This window comes from Setaria viridis, chromosome 4, assembly GCF_005286985.2.
Source record: "Setaria viridis chromosome 4, Setaria_viridis_v4.0, whole genome shotgun sequence".
Taxonomy (NCBI): domain Eukaryota; kingdom Viridiplantae; phylum Streptophyta; class Magnoliopsida; order Poales; family Poaceae; genus Setaria; species Setaria viridis.
This window is the reverse complement of record NC_048266.2, coordinates 7,720,223-7,736,766: the sequence shown is the minus strand read 5'-3', so window position 1 is coordinate 7,736,766 and position 16,544 is coordinate 7,720,223. Positions and strand designations below refer to the sequence as shown.

Sequence of the window (16,544 nt, the reverse complement as noted above, 5' to 3'; positions counted from 1 at the left end):
AATAGAGAGGACGTTTTTTTCCCTCTCAGCAAAAGGATCCGTTGGAGTTGCTCTCGGTCGCTCCCTTGTTTTTCTCCCGTGCGCGAGGAGACAGGGGCGGCGCATCTGGATCTCGGCGGCGCCGCTGCCGCACCCGCGCCCGCTCCCGGTCGGCGGCGAGCAGATCAGCACCGGCCGCGCCGTCCTCCACACCGGCGACCTGAACAGGTACTAAAGTCAAGTCCCATTCTATCCCTTCCATCCCCGCGCGTTGGTGCTATATAAGCTTTGATTTTGCCTTGCTAACAAAGTCAAAATCAGCACTCTTAAATGGACATTCAGCTTGATCTAACTGTCGCACTCTTGTTTTTACTCGTTTCCTCCCAAAAATAGCATCATCAGACTGAGTCCACACTTGAGTGTATCAGTTTTCTGCTCATGCATTTAATAGCACAAAACGTGCTCTTGTTGAAATTCAGTTCGACTAATCTTTTTTTTTTAAAAAAAATACCTAGCAGGAATAGACGAATAGTGTGTGCACGTATGAATTGAGTGTTGTGTGTTTATTTTGAAGTAGCTTCTAAATATTAACATTGCATCGATAAATAATAACTTCTATTATCATCTAATTGCAGGCCTAATATTATGCATGTTTTGGCTTTTCTTTGTGTGTCATGCTATTGATGCTGGCTGCAAGGTGTAGATTGTAGTGGATTTGTGCTTGGTCAGTTGCTGGTTGTCCTTTGGTCTATATATCAAGAAATTCAGTTTTGTTATGTAGTCAGCTTAATGTAATATATGGTGTTGCTGCAGGCCCACTTTTCTATGTTTTCTAAATATCTTGACCTGCTCATCTGAAGCCGGATGTGATGATTGGGCTTTCTCTGGATCAAATTAGATCAACTTGGTTACTCTTTTATGAGCTCCAGAGTCCAGAAGTGTTTTGACAAGTAGTGTTTAAATGTTTATATTCTTTGAATTAGTGGAAATTAGTAGATGGCATTTTGATCTGAGGCATGTATGAGCACTAGCGAAAGATTATCCATGGTACTAATTTTCTGGATTGCAGTAGCATTTTTTATTTCTCTGTTTTTTTTTCCTTCTGATTTTTTTAGTTTTCTTAGTTTTTTTTCTTCTTCTGATTTTCTTAGTTGGCTTGGATTTTTATCCCCTTACCTACCAAACAACCTAGGCCCCTGTCCCCCTCCATTCGAGGGTGAAACCCACCTTTTTCCTCGCTAGCATCCAAAGTAGTTCTTTTTTAGCTGGTAGCGTGGGGAATTTTTTGAGTATTTATATAAAATTGTGCCATCTTGATGGATTCTTCTGAAATTATCTCATAATTTATTTACTCATCTGATATTATTTCTAATATACTCCTATTGACTGCAACATGACCGTGCATTCTTGCACTTGCCCAATTGCAGAAAGGATACCAACTTGTAGTGAAGAAATAATGTTTCCACTAGGTGCCATGTCATGTGAACAATGATGCAGAAGATCATGGAATTCATTGCACAGCAAATATGGAGGTAAAAAAATTAACTACCCACCCACACGTTTTCTCAAATTTAACAAAGAACTAACTGCTCCCCTCCGGTTATTACCATTCGCCTTTTAACTTTGTTTTTCACCTTTAATATAATGTAGGTCCTAAAAAAACTTAGTATAATATTAATAAGAAGTTGCTGCTGCTTGCAAACATTAGTTGTTGTTATAATTAGGAAATAACAATATGAAAGTATTTTTATGATATTATACTTGTGCCAGTTTCTCATGTACAGATTCAATACTCACAAATAAATCAATTGACTGAGTTAAAATAGTTTGACAAATGCATGTACTAAATCAGCATTCAGTTTATTATACTGGAAGGAGTACTTAGTTAATAGTTACTCATACAATGTACCCACAATAGGACTTCTAGTTTTGTTTGCCCCTACTTGCTTCTGAAAATCCTAGACATGTGCAACTCTTGTTTTTTCTTGCCATTGGCAAGCAGTTATTATGGTGTCGTGACTTTTAAGTTGGTACTTATAATTGTAAATTGCATCTTGAACTCGCTTATGCTTATTAGAAACCTGGAATAAACAGTCAAGGTTCAGTATTTCCTAAACTGATATTTCCTCTTGGGTAGCAATATAAAACTGCCAAAAATGATGCATTTTATAATATTCCATCTTATGTTTAAGATTTTAAGCTGCTATCCTTTTTACTGACGCTGATTGATCTTTCCCACTCTTTTTCCAGCTTTCTTTGAAGCACGAGTTGCAAGCAACTGCGGAGGAAAGTACAAAAAAAATAGTGAACTAATCACATAAAACTTGCTTTGGTAAAAGGTCAATTGGTGGCTTACAATGGCTCAGCAGAAGGCTTCAATTCTGTTGAGTAATTCAACAGTTGTTGACGCCAAACCCTTGCGTACGTTGACCCCTATGTTCCCTGCACCACCAGGGCTCCACACATTCACCCCTCAAAACTCACCTTCATTTGTCTGTGTGACCCCATTTGGACCGCATGCTGGAGGCACGGAACTGGGAATGCCGGCTGGTGTTCCACCAATGTTAGCAGCACCTGCTGCTCCTGCAGAACCTTGTCAGAGACAGCCTCAGAGGGTTAATATGAATGGAGCTTCTCATGCTAATGGTACTGCAATAAACAGTTGGGTCACTCCCTCGCAAACTCCTCCTTCAGCTGCCACTCCTTCCTTGCAAACTCCTCTGTCAGCTGCCACACTGGAATCCAGTAAGAGGAAGAGGGGCAGGCCCAAGCGTGTTCCAGATGCTACTGTTCCTTCAGCTCCTTCAGTTCCTCCAGCTCCTACTATTCCTCCAATTCCTTCACTTCCTTTGGTTCCTTCAGCTCCTCAAGGTGGGAATGTTCTTTCCCCAATGCCTTCTGCAGCCATCTCACAGGAAGGTGGCAAGAGGAAGAGGGGACGGCCCAAGCGTGTGCAAGATGTTCCTGTCCTGTCAGCTCCTTTAGCACCTCAAGCAGATAATACACCTGTTCTTCAGACACTTCCTGCACCCACTGTACATGAATCTGGTACGAGGAAAAGGGGGCGTCCCAAATGTTTGCAGGATAGTTCAGATACTCCGACTCCTCCAATTCACTCAAAAGATAATGAGCCCACTTTTCAGACACCTGCAACCACCTCACCTGAAAGTGTTAAAAGGAAGAGGGGACGTCCAAGGCGTGTGTCAGATGGTTCAGTGACTCCAAGTTCAATAGATGATGACACTGTTGATGCGACAAAACGTGGACGACCTAGGAAAATTGACACCACTCTTTTGCAGCTTCCATCATTGTCTTCAGATGATCCTCGGGAATCTACAGATAATGTACTCTTGATGTTTGACGCATTGCGGCGGAGGCTTATGCAGCTGGATGAGGTGAAGCAAGCTGCAAAGCAGCAACATAACTTGAAGGCTGGGAGCATCATGATTAATGCTGAACTTCGTGTCAATAAGAATAAGCGGATTGGAGAGGTTCCAGGTGTTGATGTTGGTGACATGTTCTACTTCAGAATTGAGATGTGCCTGGTGGGGCTGAATAGTCAGAGCATGGCAGGTATTGATTACATGTCTGCCAAGTTTGGTAATGAGGAGGATCCTGTGGCTATTAGTATCGTGTCAGCTGGTGTGTATGATAATACCGAAGATGATCCAGACATTCTAGTTTACACTGGACAGGGCATGTCTGGTAAGGATGATCAAAAACTCGAGAGGGGTAACCTTGCATTGCAGAGGAGTTTGCATAGAGGTAATCCGATTAGAGTCATTCGCAGCATAAGAGACTTGACTTGTCCAACTGGCAAGATATACATATATGATGGTCTTTACAAGATCAAAGAAGCTTGGGTGGAGAAAGCGAAATCTGGTTTCAATGTTTTTAAACACAAGTTACTCAGGGAACCTGGCCAACCTGATGGCATTGCAATGTGGAAGAAAACTGAAAAATGGAGGGAAAATCCATCATCTAGAGACCATGTTATATTGTCCGACATATCATATGGTGTGGAAAGGTACCCTGTTTGCCTTGTAAATGAGGTTGACGATGAGAAGGGTCCTATCCACTTCATCTATATGACTAAATTGAAATATGGGAACTTGCTGAGCTCAATGACAAAGATGCAAGGATGCAAATGCTGCGCAAGTGTATGCCTCCCTGGTGATAACAACTGCACTTGTACGCACCAAAATGCTGGTGACCTTCCTTACAGTGCTTCAGGCATACTTGTTAGCCGCATGCCTATGTTATATGAGTGTAATGATTCCTGCACTTGTTCACATAATTGCCGCAACCGAGTTGTACAGAAAGGTACCCAGATCTATTTTGAAGTGTTTAAGACAGGAGATCGTGGTTGGGGCCTTCGTAGTTGGGACCCGATTCGAGCTGGAACATTTATCTGTGAATATGCAGGTGAAATTGTTGACAAAAATAGTGCGGATGGAGAAGATGAGTACATCTTTGAGGCCCCTCCTTCCGAGCAGAACTTAAAATGGAACTATGCGCCAGAATTACTGGGTGAACCTAATCTGTCCAACTCAAAGGAGACACCCAGGCAATTGCCAATCATCATTAGTGCAAAACGAACCGGCAATGTAGCCCGCTTTATGAACCACAGCTGCTCGCCTAATGTTTTTTGGCAACCAGTTTTGTACAATCATGGCGATGAGGGATACCCACACATTGCTTTCTTTGCAATTAAGCATATTCCTCCAATGACTGAGCTCACATATGATTATGGCCAGAGCCAAGGTAATGAACCGCTGGGATCCAATTCTGGCTGTCAAAAGGCAAAAAATTGCTTTTGTTGGTCTCGCAAGTGCAGAGGTTCCTTTGGCTAAATAATCAACCCCATAAAGAATGAATTGGGTCATAATTGCCATTACAAGGTTAGTGATATCTAATTTCTTGAAGTACTACTCCAAAAATGCTATGGTTTGATTTCCTGTAATCCTTATGACTTTGGAGTTCATGTGCTAGTAGAAGTGTGATGCTTCTGCATTGAGGGTGTGTGATGCTTATGATGTATTGGTTTGATATACATTCCGATTGAGGGATAGTATTTTAGTTCCTTCCATTAAATTGGAATTTGGTATTAGATTGTTCATCTTTACGTTCTTGTAGCCAAACCAAAACTCATAAGACATGGGAATTATAGGTGGCTGCTTTATGTTCCCTATGTTTTCACTATCAAATTTGATTCAGATTGTCTATGATCATACTCTTGAGCTGATAATATACCTGATTTGGCAAAATCTAGGAGTTGGAGAATCCAAAACATATATACTTTTGATGCTAGCCTTTCTTTCAAACTTAAACTTGAAACATAGAATATCTGTTCATGTAAGTACTACTATCAGGCAACAGCATTATGATCTCCCATATTATTTCTAAATTCAGGTTTGGTTGTTACTTGAAAGCACCCTTTTAAAATGCGACTAAAATAGGGAATATTCATCTCACTAGTTATGTTCCATTAAGACTCTTAACACAAGTTTTGTTTTTTTAAATGCTTTGGAATTTCTTGATGAGGCATGTTGTTTGCATGTAAAGTTGTAGAAATTCTGAAGCAAATGTGTAGAGAAATCAAATTTACTTGAAACTGGCAGATGATCTACAAGCAAAACTTAATTCCAGTTGTTTTGACCAGAGTACTCCTACGACTTTCCTAGCATTGTGTACAAATAGTATTGAACAAAACACTAGATGAGATGTAATATTGATTCATACTCATGAAATATCTTGAGAACCTTTCTTATTTTCTGCCTTCGCACAGCATTTTAATTACTGAGCTTATATACCTTATGTGCACTATCAACACAATAAGAGCTGCCTCTCTTTCACATACACCTGTAGATCTCTGTCCGCCAAGTTTAATTTCAGCTCACTGAATGCTGTCAATTGTTGCAGAGTGTTTTCTGGTGAACTAAAATGTCTTTACCACCAGCAGCAGCTGTTCGTCATGGTATGTATGAACCAGCTGAGGTTCTCTAGGTGTTCCATGCACCATCGAATAAGTCTGCCCACTTTTGGTGCTTGAATACAAAAGTGCGTGTTTCTTGCACAAAGCAATGTATTATATTTTTCTTGTGTTAACTAGTCTTTAGGCATCACCTGAGAAGGATGTATGGATATGCTCTTCATAGTGTACTGTTTAGTTACCTGCTCCTGTTATGACCAACCATCAAAATTTTAGTGGTTGTAGAACGGCATGTGTAGTTGAATGCATGCCAGCATTAGGACATCTAGGCTCGCTAATTTTCCATTGGTACAATTATCTTTCTTGAAAAAGTACGTACTCCCTCTGTCCCCTGAAGAAGACTGTAATGCTGATTTATTTTAGTGGTCGCATGAAATGACCCATGCCCTCTTTTATTGCCTGCAGGCAACTAACCTGACTTTTGGGTTCATGAAGGCTAAAATCAAGCAAAAATCATGAATTTAGTGGAGTTTCTCAAGGATTACTCCACGAAACCATAATTTGTGGGGGGGGGGGGGGGGGGGGGGGGGGGGGGGGGGGGGGGGGGATCGCATCTTTGTAACGCAGCTGTACACCTGCTCCTGTTAAGACCAACCAGCCCATTTTTGTTCTTGCGGACAACCCAATATTGATGGCTGGCATCACCAGCATCCCTTGAATTATAAGGTTTGCAGCCGATATCTACTTTTATATATTGGTATGAACTGCAGTGCTATCCTTGAATCTTATTTTGGTTGGCGTGAGACATGCATGGACTTCGAGTAGTACTACTTGTTAACATTGTGGGTGTCAAAATATGATATCTAGTGGTCAGTTTGCAACAATTTACTACTGGCTTTCGTGGTCCTAAGGACTTAGAAATACTCTGAACATTTGGTCTAGACCAACCATACTAGAATAATAAGCAGCCGGCCTTGACTTTTGTGTGTCTCATGGGAGGGAACCAAGCATGGTGCCATGGTGGGTAGCCAAGGCATAGATTCCTTAAGTTTGGGTTTGAAAAACGTGAACCCTATAACTGAGATGACAAGCAAAATTAGGTTGATCTGATTGGCTGCATGCTAATAAGCACTCTCTTCAGCTTATCAGCTCATCTCCCCCCAAAAAAAAACTCTCCTCAGCTATACACAAATCGTTCAACTATATTGATCGAAGCTAGTTCAATTAATTATTCTTATTTCATGAGAAAACTATAGATAGAAAGCTGTCTACCAAATGTAAGACATAATCCATGTGAAACTAGAAGAGATCAAACACGGCGTACAATCTCAAGAAATACACCGCGTACTGATGTGTCAGCTTGTTAACGCATGGACTGATTGAGCGCGTCATCAGCTAGCCCATGTTGACCGCGCCGCCGGGCAGGCCGCCGTGCTCCTGGCCTGCGGCGGCGCAGTCGCCACCCGGCGGGACGCTGGAGCAGCTCCCCGCCGCCTCCACCGGCGGCTCGTGCACGTGCGGCGGCGGCGGTGGCGGCGGCACCATCGGCGGGGGGGACGCCAGCACGGGGTCCACCATGGCGTCCTGGATCACCGCCTCGAGCTCGTGCACGCTGAACCTAGCCGTGGAGGGCTTGTCGAGCTCGTCGTCCCGTGACGTCACCTGGTCGTCGTCCAGCGGGAAGGGCGTGGAGGGGATGAGCGCCGAGAGGAGGTCCGCCGACATGTACGCCTGCTGCCAGTCCTCGCTGGGCCCGCCGTGCTGGTCCACGTGGCACATCGCCTCCATCCCCCCCGTCGGGTCCACCCCCGCCGCGTCCCGCCGCATCGAGTCGAACATCACCTGCTCTCTGAAACAGAAAAAAAAAAAACAAGGCCGTCGCGGCCCAGCAACATCATCAGCAATCAAGGGCCCGGCCCATCGTATCTGGTAGCAGCTAGTCGGTCCACCTGAAGGCCAAGATCGGGTCCTGCCCAGCGAAGATGGACGCCCCGTCGGCGAACCACGAGCCGACGTCGCCCCCGACCCCGCCGAACGCGCCGACGCCCATGTCCCCCTGCTGCTGCTGCGGCGGCGGCGCCGGCGCCGGCGGCGGCAGGCCGAACACCTGCACCCGCGCGCGTTTTACATTAGTGAGTAATTACCGCTCGTTAAACCGGATCGGCACCAGTAATTACGTCCACCACGTACGTGCTGCATGTCGGAGGGCGAGGGGTCGAAGGGGCCCATGTGGTTGCACAGCAAATATTTCTGCAGTGAATGCGCGAGAGATCCGGGTCATTTACACTGCTCGATCACGCCATCTTGCTCCGGGTTAAAATTTTACGGCGGCGATGGCGATCGAGCTGGAGAATCAAATAAGGAGCCTGATGATGAGGTCGACGACGGAGTGACTGACCTTGCGCTCTTCGACGCGGGCGAGGGTCTCCATGAGGAACTTCTCGGTCGCCTCGACCTCGTTCATGGACGCCAGCGACAACGGGTCCGGCTCGAACATCCTGAAACGAAACGATGAGGAAATCAGGCATTGTTTGGATGAGGGAGATGGTTATAGAAGCATGCAAATTAAAGACCTGATGCGCTCCTCCAAGGCCTGCACCTGGTGCTGGTATTTCCTGATCTCATTCTGAAGCTCCTGTGCAGGATTACACGAAAACACCTGGTTATCAGGAATAATCTGCAGTATGCTTCGTTGGATCATAGATCATTTCAGATGATTTATGGGTTACCTCTATGTTGGAGTTCACTGGCCCTTTACTGCTCCCCAAGATCAGCAGTGCAGCAGAAAGAAGCAATGAGAATCGAACAGTTAGCATCAAGGAATTGCCAAAACTATTTCACACGACACGAATCGAAAACAGAAAGGTTCAAGAATGGGCGGCATACTTGGGCGTGAGTTGCTCGGCTATGTCACCCTCGCACTTGAGTTGCGTGAGCATCTTGATCAGATACTGAATTTTACGACGTGCATGTTCAGTCGAGACGGCAATGACAATCAGTTAACGAGGCTCTTCTATCTCGCAGCTCACATCAGAACGAAACAGAACGAAATGATTGAAGAAATTCGTTGGTATCTCACCTCTCTGTTCCGAACTATTCTGCAGTACAGAAATCGGAGAATAAGTAGTAGGTCGTAAGAAAATTTCTGTTTTCCTTACTTAAAAGAGAAAAATGTTCTTTCGCAATGCAGGAAAACGGAAAAAAAAAAGAGCAAAAAAGAGGGGCAATTGGCAATGCATGCCCACGAACGTACCCTCCTCTGTCGTTCTCCGGGAGATTGATGTACTTCGTGATCACGTCCTCGATCCTACAAAACCAACCGGAGCATGTCACGGTGATCGAATTCGACCGGAGCATGCAGACGGGGAGGAGGAGGAAGAAGAACAGGCGACGACGACGACGGGGCGGATGAGATCACCTGCGGCGGCCGGAGAAGTGGCAGAGGCGGTTGGAGGGGGAGAACATGATGAGGGCGATGTCGATGTCGCAGAGGACAGAGAGCTCGTAGGCCTTCTTGATGAGGCCGTTCCGGCGCTTGGAGAAGGTCACCTGCCGGTTGGTGGTGTTCTCGATCCTCTTGATCTGCAGCTTCACGCGCCCCATGGCGGATCGCGGTGGCGATGGAGATGGAGGAGGAGGAGGAGCGGCGAGGCGCGGGAGGATGAGGCCGCCGGGAGTTGATGAGTGCGTATGAGAAGAGAGGTCGGTGGGTTTGGTGGGCGGAGAGAGTTTGTCGGGCGGGGCTGACCGGTCAGCCTGTAACCGCGACCAACAAACCGGCGCAGTAGCAGTAGTAGTATACTATTGTGGAGTATGTGATACGAGTACACCTGTATTCGGGTGTCCACAGACGGGCCCCGTGGGCTACTGCGGCCGGGCCGCGCGTGAAGATGCGGGCCGAGAGAGCCTTCGCCCCCACGTAACGAAAGTGGGCCGACATGCTGGGTTAAATGGGCTCCCTTCTCTCCTATCCTGTTGGCGTCTTTTTCTGGTTGGTTTGGTTCTGCCGGAATTTTTTTATTTTTTCTTTTACGATTTTGCAGAAGTAAATAGTTGATTTAAATATTCGTAAGCTACTGACAGTTGAACGTGACAGTTGAACGGGCGATAACTTCCCACGACGCTACACTTTCAGAAAATCATAACCAATTCATATGAATTTGGATGGAGATAAACTTTATATGAAAATTGTAGATCTCGACGAGATCTACAACTTTGTAGTTCAATTTTTTTTCATTTGGTATCATTGATGCTCAAATAATCGACACAAGTTTCAGATCTAAAATTGTTAGATCTGAAACTTGTGTCGATTATTTGAGCACAAAGATGGCACCAAATGAAAACAGTTTGAACAACAAAGTTATACATCTCATCGAGAGCTACAATTTTTATATAAAACTTATCTTCATCCAAGTTCATATAAATTAGTTATGATTTTTTGAATGTGTGCTGCCTAGTTTCAATCTAAAATTTGAATTTTAGATCTGAAACTTGTGTCAATTATTTGAGCTCCAAGATGACACCAACTAAAAAAAGTTTAAACTATAAAGTTGTAGATCTCGTCGAAATCTACAATTTTCATATAAAGTTTATCTCCAACCGAATTCATATGAATTAGTTATGATTTTTTAAAAGTGTATTATCCAGAGAGGAGGGGGCGGTAGCTTGCTGTAACACCCAGTGTTATTAAAAGCCTAAGAAGGTAAATTAGAGGTTTATGATGAATTTGGATGCAATAGAGGTATTATGGACCAAAGTCAAATTTGGGTCAAATTTGACCAAATTCAAGATTCAATATTTAAAAATTCAAAGGACTCCCACAACCAAGAGTTGGGTGACAACTTGAGAAATGGAATCTTTAATCTATGGTTAACCATTCCAGAAGTTCTTAGCCCAAGAAATATGAATTTAAATTCCCGAATTAGAACTCAAAGAGGGAACAAGTTACTATTGAGCTATCTGACGAGAACTGAATGCAATGGCAGAGCACCCGTGGTGTTAAAAACACTCAAGAATGGCCAAGAACAGGATATGACAAAGATTTGGAGGTTAATGAGCTTTTATGGTCAAAGTCAACTTTGGTCAAATTTTAGCCAAAAATGCCAAATAAGAGCTTCAAATTTAGAAAAAGTTGACACATGCATGAATTTGGACCTTATGGACATTTGGAACTCAAAGAGACCATTTGAGAAGCAAATGGACTTTAAATTGTCAAAAATCAGAAATGGAGGATGTTACTGTTCACTAACTGGATATAGGCATAAATGCCTTTGAAAAATAGTACTAAATGGAATGAACTTTGATTCAAGAGATTTTGGAGAAATGCTATATGAGCCTTTAGTTTTATGGGCAAAATGGAACTTTCATGTCACGCTTAGCATGATCTCCAAATTTGGCATGAAACAAATGTCATTTGAAGTGTTAAATGGGAATTCAAAGTTAAATGGAAGATTTTGGTACTGTTCTGTCAAGATTGAAGCCATTCAATGCAATTTTAATTCAGCAAAAAGTAAGAATTAGCAGCCAGCTTCAGGACCAACTTTGGAAGGGAAAAAGAGAGATTTGGCTGTTGAGATGAATAAGATAAATGTAGAGAAATAGGTTCTCTACAACTTCTATAAAGGAAGTTTTGAGAGTTTAAGTGAAAAAAATGAAGTAAACACAACCTGAACCTTCAGCTCAGAAAAAATGACAGTTCTGTCAATACTGTGGAGGAATGAACAGTAACAGTTGGTTTTGGAAGCAAATTTCGAACCCTTAGAGTCAAAATCAGCAGAAACTCCAAATGTATCAAAGATAGTCACAAATATTTCCTACAACTTTGTTTAAGGGCTCTAAGTAATCCTCTGTTGAATTTTAGCCACGAAAATCGACCTGAAGAAAATCTGTCAAAGGCTTAGCTGTTAAAAAGGGAAAAGTAGCAGTCAGGTTCAGAAGGAAATTCCCCTCGATTGGTTGGGAATCTAAAGGAGGTGTAATAAGATGAATTGAAATTCAGCAAATTTACTACAACTTTTATAAAGGGACTTTTTAAAGAGCAGTTTGGATTTTTGTCGTAACTGGCTGTTGAAGTTTCTGACAGCAAGGTTCAAAAGGAGAAAATTCAATTAAGTTGAAGTTCAATGTCCAGAAAAGTTCTGAGATATTTTTTTCACGAGGAAGGGGTGAGATTCAACCAAAAGTACAAATCTATGAAAGATAGAACTTTGGATTTCCTCCAACTTTGATATAGGGAGTTTTGGATGTGTTGTTGGCCTGGAAGGTTCAAATTTAAAATGAAGTCCACAAATGGCAGGTTGAGCTGATTTCAGCTAAGAAGTCGTGAGAAATTTCTAAGTCTGAAAAACAGCATCGATTAGCAATGTTTGGAGAAAATTTCAGAAAAATCTAGTGTAAAAGTTATATGGTTTCTTGTGCAAAATGGAATCTTTGTTAGTTATAGAACAAGGATAGGTAAGGTTCAAGCTGTATGGTAGGAGTTTGGGCAGTTAAAATCGAACCCAAAGTGGAGCAAATGGCTCTGCTAAGAGGTCTGACGAAACTGAATCGTTTTGGTTCAGTTACAGAGAGTTTTCGGCCGGACTTTGAGTTTCGAAATCTTGGTGCTAGAGTGCTCGCCTCAGTTAATGGTCAATCTATCAATTGAAGTACTCAGTTTACACTACAAGATTGTTTAAAGGAGCGTCGCGAATCGCAATGAAAATTTGGGAGTTTTAAACCTCCGAACCTTGGAAGATTTGAGTACAAGCAAGTGTTAATAGGGAAGAACAGAGGAAACAGAGACTTGCGTCGCCAGTCATCCTCGCATGCCGGCCAGCGCGACTCGCGAACCACGTCCGCATCCATGCCCGTCTGAACCTCACCAATGTGGCCTCCATGCGGTAAAAGCTTCATATATCGACTGCTCCCGCCCTAATCCATTTTGCCCCGCCGTCTTTTCACCCAGCGAACAGAAACTCGCGTGAGCCTGTACCATCTCCGGCCATCCCTCGCATCGCCGTTTCCTCCTCGCGAACCAGCCACCAACCACCTCTCTAGCTCCACTGCGACACCCTGCAACTGCCCGTCGTCCGGTTCGTCGCTGCCAAGCCCGGGAATTGCCGTTGTTTTCGTCAGCTCGCCGTTGTTTCGGTGCTCACGGTGAGCTCTCCATGCCGCTGTTCTACCTTCGTTTGGTGAGATGTGGGCGCTTCGTGGGTTCATAGGGAAGCTATAGGTTGCGTCGCCCCCATTGTATAGCTGTCACCGTGTGCAGCCATGGCTGGCTGCCGGCCTTGGCCGCCGCCGCCCGTGGAGGGCTCAGCTCAGGCCGCCTCCGGAGGGCCTAGCGCCGCCCGCGGGTGCGCCCCGGCCTGGGGTTGCTCCCCAGCCCGGCCATGCCACCAGGGAGGCACCGCCGGCGAGGTCCCGCCCCCTGCTGTTGTTCCCTGCCTTGGGGGCGCAGGGAGGAAGAGGGCCCACGCGCCAGGGAAGAGGAGAGGAAAGGAGGGGGGCTGACGGTTGGGCCCCAGGTGGGAGTGAAGGAGGAAAAGAAGGGGGCCGGCCCAAGAGGACCCATGCATCAGAATGTGGGGTAGAAGTGGCGTGAGTGAGAAAAGTTTGGCAGGAGGGGTTGGATAATCATAGATTTTCCTTTTTGAAGATAAATAGATTAAATTCAGTTATCACTATTTAATTCACCAGAAATTGTAGAAATATCCAAAAATAGTGAAACAAATTTTATTAGGATTGTTTTATTTTTTTCTTTATGCATTAAAAATTCTTAAACCCTAGGAAATATAATAAAATCTAGGTATTTATTTAATGCCTTTTTACTAAGGTATTTAAATAAATGCTTAACCTTTATTAAATTCATAAAATTTTGAATAATGTTTTCATAATCACAAATTATTATTAATCCATAGGAATTAAGTTTTGAGATTAGAAAATTATTATAATACTTTTCTAAAATAAAAGAAAGTCTTAGATAGGTTAGTAAGGAATTTAAAATTTGGGGGTTAATCTTTATGGGTAGTTTAGTGTTGGCTTGCAACTTTATCATGAAGATAGGTTGTATAGTCACTTGTTGGCTTGCAACTTTATCATGAAGGAAAGTTATATAGTCATGTGTTCAAAAGTTTGCATCTCTAACTCCTGCATGTACTAAATCATAGATGCCGAAGCTCCTGAAGTGGAATTCATGGAATTCATCTGAAGATTGTCAGAGTCTGAGAAATGTTGAAGTGCCTCTTTTATTGAAGGGGTTTTCCGAAGAACTAACATTTGTTGATCCCAGGCAAGCCCCGGTGCATCTATACCTATCTACTTTGGAGTTGTTATTTCATGTGTCCAATTATTGGTTATTTTCCATATGAATGCATTAAGTCTAGAAGTTGATTGAAACCTACTCTTATGTATGATCCTACCTTGATTAGAGGACATCTTTGCCACTTGTTCACTAACTAGTAACTATCCCATGCTTAGCATGCTTAGATACCTATGAGTAACTTTGGTTACTCAACGCTAAGGCTAAGATGGTCATACATGTTAATCAAGGAAATGGCCTGAGATTTTGGAAATGCGGACAGAAGCTAGAGATGGTAGTTCTGTCTGCTAAGTTAATATGGTTAAGGACCGTTCGTTGTCTTAACCTTTGATCAAGTGATTTTTACCTGGTTGCTTACTGGGTATGGGACCAGCAAAGCCCGATAGGTTAGGTGACTCTCTGATCGGGAATATTTCGTACCTGTGCTTGACGTGCTGGAGAATGGCAGGGGCGTAGCCTGAAACTCACATGGAGACTAGGCTAGACGTGGGGTCCCATGTGGGGGTGCGTCCCTAGGTTCGGGTAGTCATATTCCCAATCTTTGGGTACGACTAATCGAAAGGTTGTTGTGTACAACCCGTACAGTTGTACATGGCTGGTGGTCAGGTATCTCCTGTAGGATGTAAAACGGTCCGAATCGACGCAATTCTCGGATATGAATGCACTTGATCATTTCTTGAGCATCGTAGAATAACAAAGAGAAGGGGACCGTTTGCTTTGAATAAAGATGTTATATGACTTAGTTCCATCTGGTTGCTAAAATATTTTTCATCATCTAGACTGGTCAGGTAACGAACTCAAACTGAAGTAAAAGATAAAACTAAGGTCTCACTTATAGTAAGCCCTTTCTGCAAAATGTGAGTCAGCCAATACACCATAAAGCTATCATATAGTGTATCAGAAATATTTATATTGGTTAGACGGGTCAGACTTGCTGAGTACTTCATACTCAGGGGATCCTTTGTTGTTGTTTTCAGAAACCCAGCAGGGACCCACCGAGGAGGAAGCTCCGAAGAACTAGGGTATCTTATGAGTCTCATGATACCCTAGAATAAACTTAGATGTTTAATTACTTGCCCCGGACTGGTTTATATTTTAAACTCTTAGTAATGGTTTAACTTGCACTGTTAAGTTTCTTTCAATCTATGGTTTCTAATAAATCGTACCTCTGTTATGTATGTAAAAACGTAATGTTTGTTGATACTATCCCATCGTGAAAGCGATCCTGATGTATGGCTATGGATCACGTTGTGGATGTTTCGAGGAGTCCTAGAGACACTCGACGGACTACTAGACTTATACTATTTTAAGTGTGTTTCGGATAATTGATGTTCTGACAGCGATTAGGCGCACTTAAACCAGTTTAAGTTGGGCGGTTCCGCCACACTTGCTTCCGCCGTTTGATCTGACGATAGAGATCAATTTCTGCAAATTTTTGGATCGTCTATTTATTTCTGCAAAATCATAAAAGAAAAAATATTAAAAAAAAATATGTCGCCGGCTCGCTCGTGCTGGTCAGGCGACGAAGCAGCCTTTTTATTTGGCGGCACGCGGCAGCCCCCGCCCCTAGCTCCCCCGGCGAGGGCCTTGTTTAGTTGCTCAACTTTGGAGATGCAAAATCACCGTTGTAGCACTGTAGCACACTGTAACGTTTCGTTTGTATTTGTAAATTATTGTCAAAATATTGACTAATTAGGCTCAAAAGATTCGTCTCGCAAAGTACAATAAAATTGTGCAATTAGTTTTTAATTTCGTCTACATTTAGCATTCCATGCATATACCGTAAGTTTGATGTGATGGAAATCTTCTTTTTGCATAGTGTCAAAATTAGAAGTTTGGGAGACTAAACAGGCTCAGATTGTGTCCTTGCCGCTAGGACTAAACAGGCCCAGATTGTGTCCTTGCCGCTCGTGCCATTGACCAAAGGAAAGAACGGGAGCAGTTGGCGGCTGGGTTTGGTTGGTGCCTCGTGCAGTCGTGCCTGCAGCCCTGCAACGCTGTAAGTATTCTGTATTCAGGGGTAGTTGGTGATCCATCGCAGATTCGCAGGAGGTATGGATTCTGGTAGACAGAGCGGAAAAGGTTGGAATCGCAACAGGCTCCACGAGTCGCCGGTCCGTCACAACGTTGTGTGTTGGACGCGGGTCATTTGGCGATAGTGGCATCCACGTGTGAGCAAATCGACAAATCCCACAGTTCTCCAAAAATGTCATTAAGCAAAAATATCATTAAGTAGGCAACATTAATTTCAAGAAACATCATTTCGGGAACGAATTTTGGTGCGGCGAACATGTTACACGTCGCCCATTAGAAAGCAGACATGCAGCT

General features: G+C 43.6%; 2 protein-coding genes across 2 annotated transcripts; one reads left to right on the top strand and one right to left on the bottom strand.

Annotated features, from left to right (window-relative positions):
* Nucleotides 1-29: 29 nt before the first annotated feature.
* On the top strand, nucleotides 30-6,293 carry LOC117852374 (histone-lysine N-methyltransferase, H3 lysine-9 specific SUVH1). Its single transcript, XM_034734437.2, has 4 exons — nucleotides 30-207; nucleotides 1,407-1,511; nucleotides 2,230-4,880; nucleotides 5,902-6,293. The coding sequence occupies exon 3, from the start codon at nucleotides 2,337-2,339 to the stop codon at nucleotides 4,830-4,832; it is 2,496 nt and encodes an 831-aa protein (XP_034590328.1). The 5' UTR covers nucleotides 30-207; nucleotides 1,407-1,511; nucleotides 2,230-2,336; the 3' UTR covers nucleotides 4,833-4,880; nucleotides 5,902-6,293.
* Nucleotides 6,294-7,074: 781 nt separating this feature from the next.
* LOC117852373 (agamous-like MADS-box protein AGL66) lies at nucleotides 7,075-9,914 on the bottom strand. The gene is made up of 10 exons (XM_072292928.1): nucleotides 9,330-9,914; nucleotides 9,165-9,218; nucleotides 8,991-9,009; nucleotides 8,798-8,862; nucleotides 8,641-8,668; nucleotides 8,485-8,546; nucleotides 8,310-8,409; nucleotides 8,103-8,161; nucleotides 7,861-8,028; nucleotides 7,075-7,760 (listed from the first exon to the last, which is right to left on the bottom strand). Exons 1-10 carry the CDS (start codon nucleotides 9,512-9,514, stop codon nucleotides 7,307-7,309), a joined length of 1,194 nt encoding a protein of 397 aa, XP_072149029.1. The 5' UTR covers nucleotides 9,515-9,914; the 3' UTR covers nucleotides 7,075-7,306.
* Nucleotides 9,915-16,544: the final 6,630 nt, after the last annotated feature.

Bases quoted from the DNA above. Each gene is read 5' to 3' on its own strand.
- LOC117852374 (XM_034734437.2), top strand. From the start codon at position 2,337: ATGGCTCAGCAGAAGGCTTCAATTCTGTTGAGTAATTCAACAGTTGTT.
- LOC117852373 (XM_072292928.1), bottom strand. From the start codon at position 9,514: ATGGGGCGCGTGAAGCTGCAGATCAAGAGGATCGAGAACACCACCAAC. The intron at 8,410-8,484 runs GTCTTTAATTTG...GTTTCGTTTCAG, and splicing joins GCCTTGGAGGAGCGCATCAG to GATGTTCGAGCCGGACCCGT. The intron at 8,162-8,309 runs GTCAGTCACTCC...CATTCACTGCAG, and splicing joins CCCGCGTCGAAGAGCGCAAG to AAATATTTGCTGTGCAACCA.